The 13,054-nt window shown below is 47.5% G+C and overlaps 1 protein-coding gene across 4 annotated transcripts in view; it reads left to right on the forward strand.

Annotated features, from left to right (window-relative positions):
• IP6K1 (inositol hexakisphosphate kinase 1) overlaps nucleotides 1-13,054 on the forward strand; it is a 35,262-nt gene that overhangs the window by 15,274 nt on the left and 6,934 nt on the right. The window contains exons 1-3 of one of the 4 annotated variants that reach the window (XM_035337734.1): nucleotides 5,606-5,730; nucleotides 7,060-7,156; nucleotides 12,585-12,930. In XM_035337734.1, coding sequence (XP_035193625.1) covers nucleotides 12,708-12,930 — 223 coding nt within the window. In that variant the 5' untranslated portion in view covers nucleotides 5,606-5,730; nucleotides 7,060-7,156; nucleotides 12,585-12,707. Of the gene's footprint in view, nucleotides 1-5,591; nucleotides 5,731-7,059; nucleotides 7,157-10,007; nucleotides 10,377-12,584; nucleotides 12,931-13,054 lie in introns of those variants that run through there. The other 3 variants (XM_035337735.1, XM_035337737.1, XM_035337733.1) reach the window with 3 other exon arrangements.

Here is a 13,054-nt window from a genome sequence, read left to right on the forward strand (position 1 = left end):
GTTAGAGGTTCCATTTAAAGTCCTGTCTTCAAGCAGCGGCCTCAAATTCCTCTAATATCTTTCTTATTGTGTCTTGTCCCTTCGCTCTTATCAGCAGCATTGATGTGGAATACCAGTGGTAGACCAGCAGCTGAGCAGAGGTCTCCCAAGGGTAGGATTCGTAATCCTCCTGAAGGAGGGGAGAATAAGAGAGACCTTGAGAGGTTGCCTTCTGTGGGGTGAGAAGCAAGCCCTGTGTGAAGCTTTACCTCTTTGTGAGCATTTCTCTTCCTTTTTCATACTTCATCACACAGCAGTGGGGGGTAGGTCTCAACGAATCCTGCAAGAGTTTTGTAAAAACTCGGGTTTGCACAAGCAAAGACCATCTATGAGAAGACAGCCGTGTGTGTAGGGATTGATAACCTTATGTGACGGTGTTACAAAGCCTTGCTCTGTGGAGGTATTAGCCTGTTAGTCATGAGGTGCTAAGGGCATGCTTTGATCTGCATGTAACCACGTGCTTCTGCTTAGTGCTGTGCGGCTTCGCTGCAGCTTTACCCTAGCCTTATTTTGTCACATGCGTGTTTTACTTTTTGGAGAGCTGTGGGGAAAGTCAGGTGTCTAAATGCAGTCCTAAATGATGCCTTTACCAAATTTTCGTGATGTTTAAAAAATCCTTTAATATTTGCTACTTAAATACTTCCAGTGTTGGATCACTGAGTGTCAGCAGTCAAGAATTTATTAAGATAAACTTCCTACTTTATGATTTATGATATTGTAGTGATTTATGGAGATGTTAGTGCTTACTCATGAACATGCTGCTGTTCGCTTTGAAAAAACCGAACTCTTGTGCAAGGTTGTCCAGCTACAGTAGTGCTAGAAACTGTCTTGCATATTCAAGAGAGAGACACAGCTTTAGTTCTGAGTTTTGGAGGAGAGAATTGTATGCAAGTAGCCCGGACTTCAGTGTAATGACCTCTAAATGGCAGAAGATGACCTGCAGAAGTTGGATTTGCAGTACCCGTGAGGTATAACTAGGTCTTCCAGGAATGCCCTGTTTGATCAAGGCTGTGTCCAGAGGTAGGTGTTCCGAGCAGTGCCAAGAGCTAGCTAAAACAGGTGTCGGTCATGTGGAAACGGTTTCAGGTTAAAGTCAAACATACCTTAGGAATAAGCGAAATTCTTCTGAGCCTATAATGACCTATAATGTCACTAGCATTAAGGTACTGCAGTGTGCAGCAAATGGTGAAGTGCGAGGTCTCCAGCAGACGAGAGGTATGTGCACGCAGCTTTTGGAGTGCTTCTGAGAGCACGAGACCCCTTTTTGGCGAGGTAGGGGATGAATTGCTAGTTCCAGCTTCACATCACCTTCAGCATCACTGCAGCATACCTGGAGAGCTGTCCCCTCTCTGGGTATGACAGACATAGCCCAGGCAGCAGTTTCTAAGAATTTTTTGTTGTTCATGAATCAGCGTTGTTTGTATAATGTTGTTGTCGCTGATTCTCCTGGCTTTGCTCCTCAGTGCTGCTTGCACATGCTGCTGCTGTTTGCCATGCCTTCGTTAAACACAGCGGGCTGTTTCTCACTCTCACCTATATACATATGTTTTAGTAGCTCTCTTGCTCTGGAAGTAATGCTGGCAACAAATAAATCAGATTTATTTTTGAGGAAATAGGATGTTGGGAGTGTTAATGATGTGTTGTGAGAACTTAGTGTGAAGAATTAACTGTTCATTTTCTTATATGCAATTTAAATCTTCTGTACGGAAGTTTGTTTTTATATAAATGTTACTTAGGCAAAATTTCACAGCAAGACTGTGATGAGTAAGAGTGCAGCTTCACAGTTACTTGAAGTTGAGCTTTAGCATTTCTTCCCCTACGTTTAGTCGGTTTCCTGTCTGTGTTTTGATGCTCTTGGGTCTGTTGAACCACGGGGTTCAGATTTGTTAGGACCTTGTCGGGCTGGGCCAGACCTGACCCAGCTGGTTTAGACAAGGAGCTTCTTTTGTTTTCTATGTTGCACACCTAGTTTCCTACCAGATCAGGACCTTAATCTAACTGTCAGCAAGAGTGCTGGTAGAAAGCAGCTGTTGGGAGAGTTGAAAGTGTTGAATGACCTTTCTGTTGGGAGCAGCAACGTGTCTCTTTAAAGTCACGGTGAGGCTTCTGAGCACGTGGTTGCAGGACAGTTGAAGCTGAATAACATTGGCACTGCTTCTCCTCTGCGTGCCTTCCTCTCTGCTGGATGATTCTCCCCTTTCCTTTCAGTAGCATTGGCATTAAACCAGTTCAGGAAGCCACACTGGCAAAAACATTTATTTTCTTCCTCAGGTTAACTCTTTTGCCAGCTTAGTTTCTGAGCAGGATCCGGGTGAGTGCCACTGCTGACTCAGGAGAGAGGATGGGGTTGAAGAATGCTGACTTGGATTTTACATAAGCCATTGTGGAGCTATACACCGAGATGCGTGTTAAGGAACAAAACAAGATTTGCCAAATACCGGTTTTGTTAGTTTTTCTGTCTCCTCATGGATTGATTTGACATCTTTTACAAAGCGAGGCTGCTGAACAGCCTAGCGACTGATTCTTCTCTTCTAGAGCAGACACAACAGGAACTGTAGAAATCTCAGTTTCTTGAAGCTGTTTCATTAACATGCCTCATACCCTGCTCTAGAAGTCAAATCTTAATAGTTATTCATTCTTTTGTGTTGTCTCCTCAATGAGAAAGCCTTACATAATGGCCTGTGATGTGTCTGATGTGGGTACCTGTCACCAGCTGAAAGCAGAGAACTGAGAACGAAGACCTTTCAAGTAGGTTGCTAAGCAGCCATCCAATGGGAAGTATTTTCAGTTTCTCAGTTGGTTTTGTTTCAAGCAGTGTTTGAGCTGGTAATTTGGGAAAAGAGCCTTCGGTCTTTCTGTTGTGGTCATTTTTAAGTATGCTAGCGTTTCATCATTGCCTAGTGCTTATTTTGGTTTTCCATCTTTGACTTACGTGGAAGTACGAAAATCAGGTTCAGGATTGGTAAGGCTGCAGATCAACTCCCTGCTCTTTGAATGTCACAGTCTTCAAGACAGTGGGAATCTGCACATCACGTAGGCTTGAAGTTTTTTTGTTTTTTATTTGAACGGAAGATCACCAAGAGAGTTAATAGTTAGGCAATTTCTCTGAGAGTTTGGTTTCAGAATTTGGCCCAAAGCTGTTCGTTCGCATCAGTGACTCTTAGTCATGTTTTTATATTTATTTCAGTGTTTAGACTGCAAAATGACATATAACTTAAGACAAGCAGCAGCTCAAGGGAACTTGGTAGCCATGCCATACTTGTAGGATACTCATCAGCATGACCTCATTTTGTCTCAGAGACCCTCCGTGCAGTTGCGAACAGCCGCAATAAAATACGTGTTCAGTTCAGTAAGTAATCCTGTTCTACAGCAACTGTGAAATAAGAGTTGAGCTGGGAATGTAAATGTTGGCTTTAGACACAGGGATAACTATCAGCAGTTCTGGCACCTTGTGCTGATACAACTGTTTGTACAGCTGCACAATAGATTGTGGATCTGACCTGAGTTGAAAAGTGATCCTTAAAAACAAAACAAAACAAAACGCTGGTTTATTTTTAACTTCAATTGGTTCCCTGGTTTGTTTCGCTGCAAGCAGTTCTACCAGCACAGCGGAGTTGAGTGGGAGGGTACTGTTCCTGCTGCTGCAGCTGTCAAAGGGTTGTCTGTGTAACCATGCTCTGAAGAAATAGCTGAAGGAGGAATTAGAAACTGGTTTGTCACAGTTGGTGCCAAAAGAAGTCTGCCCATAAATCATTTCTTTTTTTTTTTTTTTTTTGAAGCCAGGCATTTGGATTGAGTTGGTTTCATTGTAGAGGATCGCTTTAAAGAGAAACCAAAACAAGCAGTTGTCCCCACCCCGCAATCTGCCCTGTCTTATCAAACTGGGGAGAACGTGGTGGATGAATAAAGTATCAACATGCACCTTTTGCTTGTGCAGATCATGCCTTTGCATGTTTTCTGACTCTGGTATTTCAGAGCAAGAGAGATGGAGAACTAGCTGTACACCCATTTTTTCCCCCCAGTGCAATGTTTTTACATGTTCTGAAAGTAAAAACTAAGTTTATAAAGAGTGGGTATATGAAACTTCTTGTTTAACTTCTAATTTCATTCTTTTTCTTTTCAGAATTTCTTGTAAGGTAGTTCTGGAAGTGGTTCATACGTGTCTTGCTCTGAGTCAAGGGTTGACAGTTTTCCTCTTGCAGAATCCTCGCTTCAGCCTCTGTGCTTCACTTTCCTTGCGTGGCAGGTAAGAAGCATTAAATCAACATTAGTTCTGGTTCCTGTCAACCACCTTAAGTCTGAAAACTGTCTGTTGCCGCACTCATCTGGATTTGGGTGCCCTCACTGGAATTTTCTCATGTTCTTGCACAAGCTGGGAGGATCCTTCCCTATCTTCCTACCAGCTTTCCAGCTGTCTCGTTAGCAGCCCGAGGGACACCAGCCGAAGATGCAGAGCCATTCCTACTTGTCGAGTCTGTGTGGAGGTGTGAGTGGGAGGTCAAGCTCCGGAGCTGCTTGCACAGTGTGATGACAGCATCTTTCAGCTCGGGAGCCAGTCGTTACTCTGGAGGTGATGAGGCTGAACTGACTTCTCGGCTCCAGCTTTGACACCTCCAGGGGCTTCTGGGATGTTTTTAACCTGGAGAAGGTGGGGTGGGAGCTTGCTAACAAGGTGTCAGTATTTCTCTTCCCCATCGTGGCACAAACCTGAGACTTTGAACTCCCCTGCTTGCTGTGAATTCTTACCAGTTTGATTGAGCAGCCCCTCTGGCACGGAGCACTCCTCCCCAGCGCCACCCACCTGGCTGAGCTCTGTGCATGTTACCGCAAGCTCACACCTCCCGATTCTCTGCCAGCAGAGGTTTGCTGCGCAGGGTGTTTGTCCTCTAGTTCAGCACAAGCACCGCCAGCACTGACTCATGTGTTGGTGGGTGTTGTGTCAGCAAGCTGTTGCGGTGCATTCACCTGCTCAGCTCTCACCTTTTGATGCCGTGGAGGCTGTGGAACTTGGTAGCTGCAGCTGACATGAAAGCGCTTCGTTTCTGAACGTACTTGTCATGCTGAACTCAGCAGGGTTATTCCATTCTCTTCCTGTACTGGAGAGGATTCTGGGTGGAGTTACCAGGAGGATCCTGTAGTCCTTCAGGACTTCCTTAGGGATGTGACTGGTTTATTTAAGCTTTATTCTTGTGGAAGAGGACAAGGTCTGTGACTGAAGAGCAGGAATGCTTTGCTACCAGCATTAATGAAAACTTTAAACATAAGATTTTTTGAGGCAGGACACAAAATTGTTTCCTCTGCTTATTCAGACTAGAAGTTGAGTTGCAAATTCTTTCCAAGTTAGTTTTTGAGCCAAGCGTCTTTAATGAGATCAACGTGACTATTTTTGATTTCCCTCCCCCAAACTTTGTGAATGGAAGGACCAGAGTTTTCTGCTGTTGACCCCGCTCATAAGTTTTCTGCTACGAGCCCCTTCAAGAAGTGTTATTTTTTTTTTCCTTGATGGGTTAAGTTGATTCTTGTGGCCTGTGATGGCTGAAAATAAGTTCCTTTCCAACTGTCTGACCGCTGGAGTAGCTGTGCTGAGCAGCAGAGTTTGCGTTGGAGTAGTTTAAAATGAACCTGTGTATTTGTAAATGAGATGAAGAGAAGCCAGAAGTGAATGCACAGAAAGCTGACTGACAAGGCCTCGTAAGCACTGATCTTCCCTAAACTGTTCTCTGGAAAGTGTTTGTCATATTCTCAACCCTCCACTAAAACACAAAGCTGATACTGGACAAAGAAAATGCTCTGGGCTGGTACTGATAAAGCAACGACTTGTTAGGGCACGTATTCGATCAGGTCTTGCTGCTCTAGAAGCTGAGGTTGGGCCATAGCTGGTGTCAGAGAACAGAGCAGGAAGGTGCCCTGTGCTGCTGAGGCAGGGTGCGTGTGTAGCTCAGCGGTTCAGTAGCTCAGCTTTCTCCTTCTCAGCTCTCGCTGCCTACTGGAGAGGAAGGAGTGGAGATAACTGGCCCGGGGCTGGCCCTTCCTCCAGCCTGCCCTCTGCAGCGGCAGGGATGGCAGTGAGGAGGGCTGGCAGGTCCCCGGGCAGCCTGCATCTTCCTGCCTATGTGCTGTGTCTCTCTGGTGAAGAAGGGGAAGCCTGGTAAGAAGAGCAGCAAGGGAATTAAATCAGTTAATATCATCCCTCTTATGTGCTGTCCTCTCCTGCTCCCAGGCCTGATGTCATCGCAGCACTGCCACCTTTTCCAGCATCCAGCCAAATAGGAGCACAAGCTGGAAGAGGCCATCTGAGCCCCTCCACCTGGCTACCCTTGCTTGCAGACAGCAGTGTGACAGGTGTTCGCAAAGTGTTGCAGAGCACCTGCTCCGTGTGTTGCAGACTGACACAGATGTTTCCTAATTCCTTGCCGTGTGCTAAGACTTCTTGGGGAAAAAAAAAAAAGAGAAGCAATCACAGTAGTGTGCTAGTGTGATGAAAACAAGTGTTGTCTGTGCCTCGGGTCTAGCAAGCACCTCATCACTCCTTGGATGTGTGCTGTGCTTTATGTGTAGGTAATGGTTAAAGGACCTCTGCAGTTCCTGCTGATCTGGCCTCTAAACTAAAGGAAGCTAAAATAATCTTCTGTAATCCCAGATCTAGGTACACCCGTTCTGCTGAGCGCTTTGGGCACTCCAGCCGTAGTTAAGACTGCATAGCTTGACCTCAGGAGGAGCTGAAAAGGCTTGGCTTCCTCTCCTTTCTCAGGAAGCAAAAAAGAACATTTTTGGACTCCACAGGCTACTGGCAGAAGTGATGAAGCTTTGTGATTAATGGGATATGAGCAGGGCACAAATAGTTGTCATTCAGAGCTCTGGAAGACAAACACAGGCTATGCCTAAGGACTCACTCTCCAAGCTTAGTTTTATTTTCCACATGGTCCTTTCTGTAAGTTCACTCAAGCTCCTTCTCATAGTAGATTAGGCTCTTTCCTGATGTGCACTTCAGCAGTTGGTGCGTTTGTGCCCTGTTGACAGGAAAACTTGGTGAAAGGAACGTGCTTTTGTGGAGCTCGTGACACGGGGAGCACACCTGAGAGTGGTTCTTGCCCTCTTGCCTGAGTGCTCTGGTGTGGTAGATCATCCCCCACTACTCCACTGTTAAGTGCTGCTCTTCCTCAGCTGGCTTTCTGCAGCAATGTTCCCTAAAACTTGTTCTGCTCTTGATTTATGTGTTGTTACAGTGTTCTGCTATCTGGCCTTGATCTGTAGAGCCGTGCTCGCCAGGGTGAGGGCAGCGTCTCCAAAAAGAGCTGTATTTGGTAGTAGCCGAAGCACTGAACGAGATCCGGGGGAGGCTCAGGATCCAAAACTAAGCACTCGAGCGGACCAGGAAGGATTGTAGCTTCCAGGATGCCAGACTGGCCGAATGTGAATGTTTCTGGTTACATCCTGAGTGTTGCTGCAGGTTCTCGGAGGGTTGTTCCTCTGTGCAGAGGTCCTTGAAGTCATCTCAGTCTTCTGCTGATGTGTATCAGGCCCGTGGGGCAGTTTTTGTCCTGTGGGAAGCTGATCTTGGATCACAGCACAGTGGGAGGCTGTTCCTTCATAGACTGGGTTTTCTTCTGTAAAAGTTGGGTCACCCAGTCCAGCATCACTCGAAAAGACAATGCTATTCAGCATGGGTGGTGGCTGCTGCTGCTCTTTGACAGCAAGATCACCTCTAGTTCTCAAGAAGCAGTCATCAGGCACCCACTGGCCAGATGCCTTCTTGCAAGATGGTCCTCTTGCCTGCTGCGCTGGTATTTTTTATTTCTGTTCTTTGCTCCTGACTGCTTTGGAGTTGTTAAGGGAAAGTCTTAATGCCTGTCAGTATGACCAGGTGTGAGCAGGTCAGTATTTATCCCTCGCCTTTGGCCCAGCTCTGGGCTCCTCCCTGCCCTTACTCTTCAGCACTGCAGGTCCTGAGGGCAGGTCACAGTCCTAGGAGCCGCAGCAAGGTGTTTTTGGAGAGACAGATGTATGAGCTGCTTGTGATGAAGGCGAGTCAATGGTACTCAATGCAGTCAGCTCTCTTGTTGCGTAATACAGCACAATTTTAGATGTTTGTTCTCTTTATTTTGGCAGAAAATAGCTTTACTAGTGAGTCATGAAGCACTGCCAGTATTCCCATACAAGACAGCTTGTGAAGAGTGGGAACATCAGCACCCTGATGTGCTGCCTGCAGTACTTCTCGCACCCATTGCAGGGAAGTTCTGCCACCACCTCTCATGTGCACGGTGACTTCTGAGGCTAGTTTCTCTGTCACCTGAAGTTAACCATCAAAGAAGCCATCCCTGCTCTTCCCACTGCCTTTTTCCTGGGCTGATACCCTCAGACTGTGTTCTACTGGTAGCTGTAACCTCACAGGAGCTGTGCCATCATCCTGCTGCCTCCATCCTGGCATCGGCACAGACGTTTGTGTAGCTGGACGGGGACTGGCACTGGGAGCACGATGCGAGTTAAGGCGGTTGGTTATGGAGCACCTTTGCTAGTGTGTTTTTGCAAGACCTGATGTCTTGCCCTGAAGTTTGGAATTGCTTAAAACTGGAACCCTGAACAAGTGCCTCAGCCTTGTCCTGTCTGGCCCCTGCCCTTCCATACCCACGTATGCATGGGGATGTGCTTGATGCTTTTCCCTCCCTCTGGTTCCCCTCAGCTGCTGCGAGTTATTTCCCCCATTCTGGTGGTGGCCTCGTAAGACGTGGAGATTTCAGCCATGGGTCAGTAACGTTTGAGTGCTCCAGCAGGATCTTGGAGGGCATGGCGCTGTTTGTTACTGAGGAGTGGCACATGCTGAAGGGCAGTGCCACAGGAGCTGAGGCTTTACCCCCCCTTCACGGTAATGAACAGCAGAGTTACCTGCCCTTTCTGATTTTTTCTTTGAAAAGGTTTTGTCAGTACAAGAAGATGCAGCTTATTGCTCGTTGTGCCCGTGTTGCTAAAGAAGTGTTTGAAACGTGAGGCATGCAGCTCAGATTTGGAGTAGGTATGCATCTAGACATAAATGCTGTAGGGCCAGTCCTCTTCCAGTAAAGGGTATTTTAAATGAGGAGGATAATGGAGTGTCAGACGTGGGGTGTCCTTGTGCAGTCACCAGTAACTTCTCATGAACCTCCCCCCCTGGAAGTGCAGCCTAGTGGGTGATCTGTTCCCCCGACTGCCTCTGAGAGGAGGGCTGCTAAACCAGCCTTGCTCTCTTCCTGTTGTTTGACCTCTAGTCGCAGCGCGGGACAATACCAAGAGACGTGCTTGGCTGAACTGGTCTCCCTCCCGCGGTGGTGGGGGTTACACACAACGTCTCAGTCTAATTGGAAGGACTCTGAACTTTATGAGCCAGCTAAAATAGTTGAACCAGTGCCTTTATTTAACAGAGGAAGGATGAGTAATATTTAGGCCATCAAATAGCTTTTTTGCTTTATAGTTGTTTGAAGCTGCTGGGATTCTTCTGTCTTTATTTGTGGAAGTGTCCATGTTTAGTAATAACCCTTTGCTCTGAAGAATATTGCTGAGCTGCGTGATAGAACATCTCAGTTTTCTCAAGCCTTGTAGCTAGCTGCTGCTTAAACTTTGTGAAATGCTACTGGCCACAAAGTATTTCTCACGCTTGTGTGCAGGAGAATACTGGATATCCCTCTGCTTTCTTGAGGGGGTGTGGATGAAGAGGTGGAGTCTGGGGGGTTTGGACTCTCCTCACCTGGTGCCCGGCTCCTTGTCTTGCATCGTGCCCACAGAAGGCTTTCTGTGTGCCGGTCACTGCCTCACGGGTGTGACCACACACTTGTAACCCGTCGTGTTGAGCTGCCCTTTAGTGGAAGGGTTAGCGGCTCAGAGGACCGGTGTCCCTGGACTGCAGCTTCATGGACATGAATTCCCTTGGAGGTCGCAAGGAATTAATGAGGAGACAGATGAAGCTATTTGATGCTTTTTCTGAGGAAATGCAGAGTACCCTCCTGGCAGAAATACTGTTACTTTCTGCCCCGCTGCTGCGTGGCCCTTACCGACATGCAGGGATTACTGACTGCGTGCTCAACGCTCCTCTTCTGCGGGTGGAAAAGAGAGCAGCTGCCTGCAGAGGACTGCCCCCAGAGCAGCGCGTGAAGCCCGTTTCCTCCTTTTGTGATTTTCTTGGGGGTGGCTGGATACTTGGCAGCCGGCCTGGGACACTTCTTGGAGGCTGCAGCCTGCCCTCTTTATCACTTTCCCTGGAACCCTTGGACCTCTTGAGTCATCTCTCAGGTATCTCTCAGCTAGGCAGCAGAGAAGGCTGGAGGGACTCCCCGGTGTGGGTTGCTGCTGTCCTCAGAACAATTCAGGTAGCATATTCCTAGTTTTTGCTCGGCTTTCAGCAGCCTTCTTTCTTGAAGTAGGCCGGGGGTTCCCTCTCTTGCTCTGGTGACTAAAATCTTCCTGCGGCCTCTTGTCTGTGAGAGTGGTCTCCCCGGGGCCTTGGCGGGCGTGTGTGTCTGCCTGGCTATTTGTGACCTCTGCCTGAGGTTAACGAGCAGGCTTAGATAATCTCCCTCCTCTCAGATGCGGATGTTGGGACTTCCTGCTGTCACTGGTGAAATAGACCCCGAGACGCTTCGCACTCAAATTTCAGCGTAAGCTGGGAACGGTCCCAGAACTGGAAGTGATGTGCGTGTCTCCTGGGTATGATAACTGCCGCTATCACACAGCAATCTCTCATCTCCCTCGTCCCATGAAGTTTAAACTACAGGAGGGTGTAAAGCAAAGCTTGTCCCGTGCTTGGAACAACTGAAAATTCAGCTTCAGTCACTGGCAAAATGAAAGAAACCAAATCCAAGGTGATGCTGAATAAGCACGGGGAGATCCAAGTCTGGAAAGCATTTAGCTGTGAAGTGCTGATCTGTTGCAGGTGCTGGCACCTTGCTTCTTCTTGGTTATTAACTGTCATCAAACAGCTAAAAAAAACAACACATAGGCAGGCCTCTGCTGCTAGAATTGTCTTGTTGGGAAAGCAAATAAGAGGGAGGAGAGAAATCTGCAGCGCGTTTTTGTCTTCGTGGTATGACTCAGGCTCTACGTGAGGTTAGAGACAGACCCACATTTCTGAAGCGTGATGTTTTCTTCTCCCCAGCCCCCACCCCAGCGAGCTGAGTATTCCCATCGTTCCCTTTACACCGGGTGTAGCTGTGTGGTCATCTAACCGCAGAAGGGCATGTTTTCCGTTGGATCAGTGAGATGATTCAACTCAAATGAACGTGCGCTCGCGTTATCCCAAAATCCGGTGTGAGGGAATGTGCTGACAAGGAGAGAGAAGCGTTCTGTTGCTGGGACCTTTTGGGTTAGATTGGGTTAAACGTTATGAAGTGGCACCCTTAGTTTCAGGATCTCTTGAGCTGCATCTTTCCCACTGTTGAATGGGAGAAGAGGGAACTTTCTGATCCTGGCACGTCCCCGTCTGGCTGGGTTGTGTGGCTGCAGGGACATCCCGTGGCCGGTTGAGGAACAGCCTGAGCCGTGCTCAGGCCTGCCGGACCCCTCAGTCTTGAATTATTGTCCCTGGATGTGACCGTGCTAAGAAACTGGAAATTTGATGAGTTCAGGGACTGAAGTTGCCGTGTCATTCTTGTACCAAAGACTTCAAATAGTTCCCTGTTGTGAGGAAATCCTGTGGAGTTTTCCCCAGCAGCCCCAGGGACAGCTAGGAAAGGGCAAAGCATCTGGAGAGAATTTGGATAGTTTTACTTTTCCATTATCCTGTGGCTGTGCTGGGCAGTTGGCAAACATTTAAAGAGCATCTGTTTTCTCCAAAGCACTTCTGCTCTCAGTTAGATTTAACAATCCCTCTTGCCTACCTCTATAAAGCCCAGACCTACTGTGTGAGGAGGTAGAAGCATCGGGAAACAGTTGCTGTCCTGAAGGGCTCAGCAATAAAGGAGAGGATCCGAGGGGAAGCCATTTAGAATACAGCGAGTGCACGATGGCAGAACGAGTGCAGCATGCTTGTTCTGAGAACCTGTCGTGTCACAGCTTAGAGAAGCGAATATGAAAAAGAGGAAACGGCGTTATGGTAGGAAGTGAACACAAGTTTAGTCATTTAGATCCTCAAAATGCAGAGGCACAGGGAATGGGGTTGAGAACCTTGGGATGTTCTGCCTGTGTTAGCTCTGTTACTGGCAGGCAGACAGTTGTGGGCTTGGCTTTACTAGTGCTTTAGCTTACAGTTTACACTTTATTACCACACTGCCTTAATGACAAAATGAACTGAAGGAAGGAAATAGTATTTTCTAAAGATGTGAGGCTCAGAATATTCAGAGTTCCTTGTTTCCCTGTCTTTTGTCAACCCTGTTGGAGAAACTGTATGTGAGATTGCCTCCCAGCCTGTGTAACCTACAAGGTTAAAGAGATGGTGAGGAGCATGCTGGAGCAAATGGGAAGTAAACAAAGAAGGGAAGAGAGGCAGCTGTGGTTATAAATAAATGCTAGAGACTTTCCTAGGGGATGAGGAGTGAATGGAAGTGGTCTTCCATTTACAGGAATCTCCTTTGCTTTTTCAGGTCATCGTAAGAAAGTGGACAGCCAGGATTTTTGCCTTGTGGCTGCCTGACCGCTGCTGAGCTGCGTCTCCCAGCCCATGTGGCTCTCCCCATGCTCCAGGAGTGCAACTGGTGCCCAACGCAATGTGTGTTTGTCAAACCATGGAAGTGGGCAAGCATGGCAAGAATGCCACTCGATCTGGAGACCGGGGGGTCCTGCTGGAGCCTTTCATTCACCAGGTGGGCGGCCACAGCAGCATGATGCGCTACGATGACCACACTGTCTGCAAGCCACTCATTACCAGAGAACAGCGCTTCTATGAATCCCTGCCCCCGGAAATGAAGGAGTTCACACCTGAGTACAAAGGTGAGGCCTGGTGTCGTTTCAGAATGCAGTTCCTCTCATTTTGCTGGAGCTGCCGATGTGTTGCTATCTCTTTGTCTTGTTTTGTTTGTTACTTGTATCTTTTGCAGGTTAGCAGTTTGGTAAG

The sequence above is a fragment of the Oxyura jamaicensis genome, chromosome 12, assembly GCF_011077185.1.
Source record: "Oxyura jamaicensis isolate SHBP4307 breed ruddy duck chromosome 12, BPBGC_Ojam_1.0, whole genome shotgun sequence".
NCBI classification, from domain to species: Eukaryota; Metazoa; Chordata; class Aves; order Anseriformes; family Anatidae; genus Oxyura; species Oxyura jamaicensis.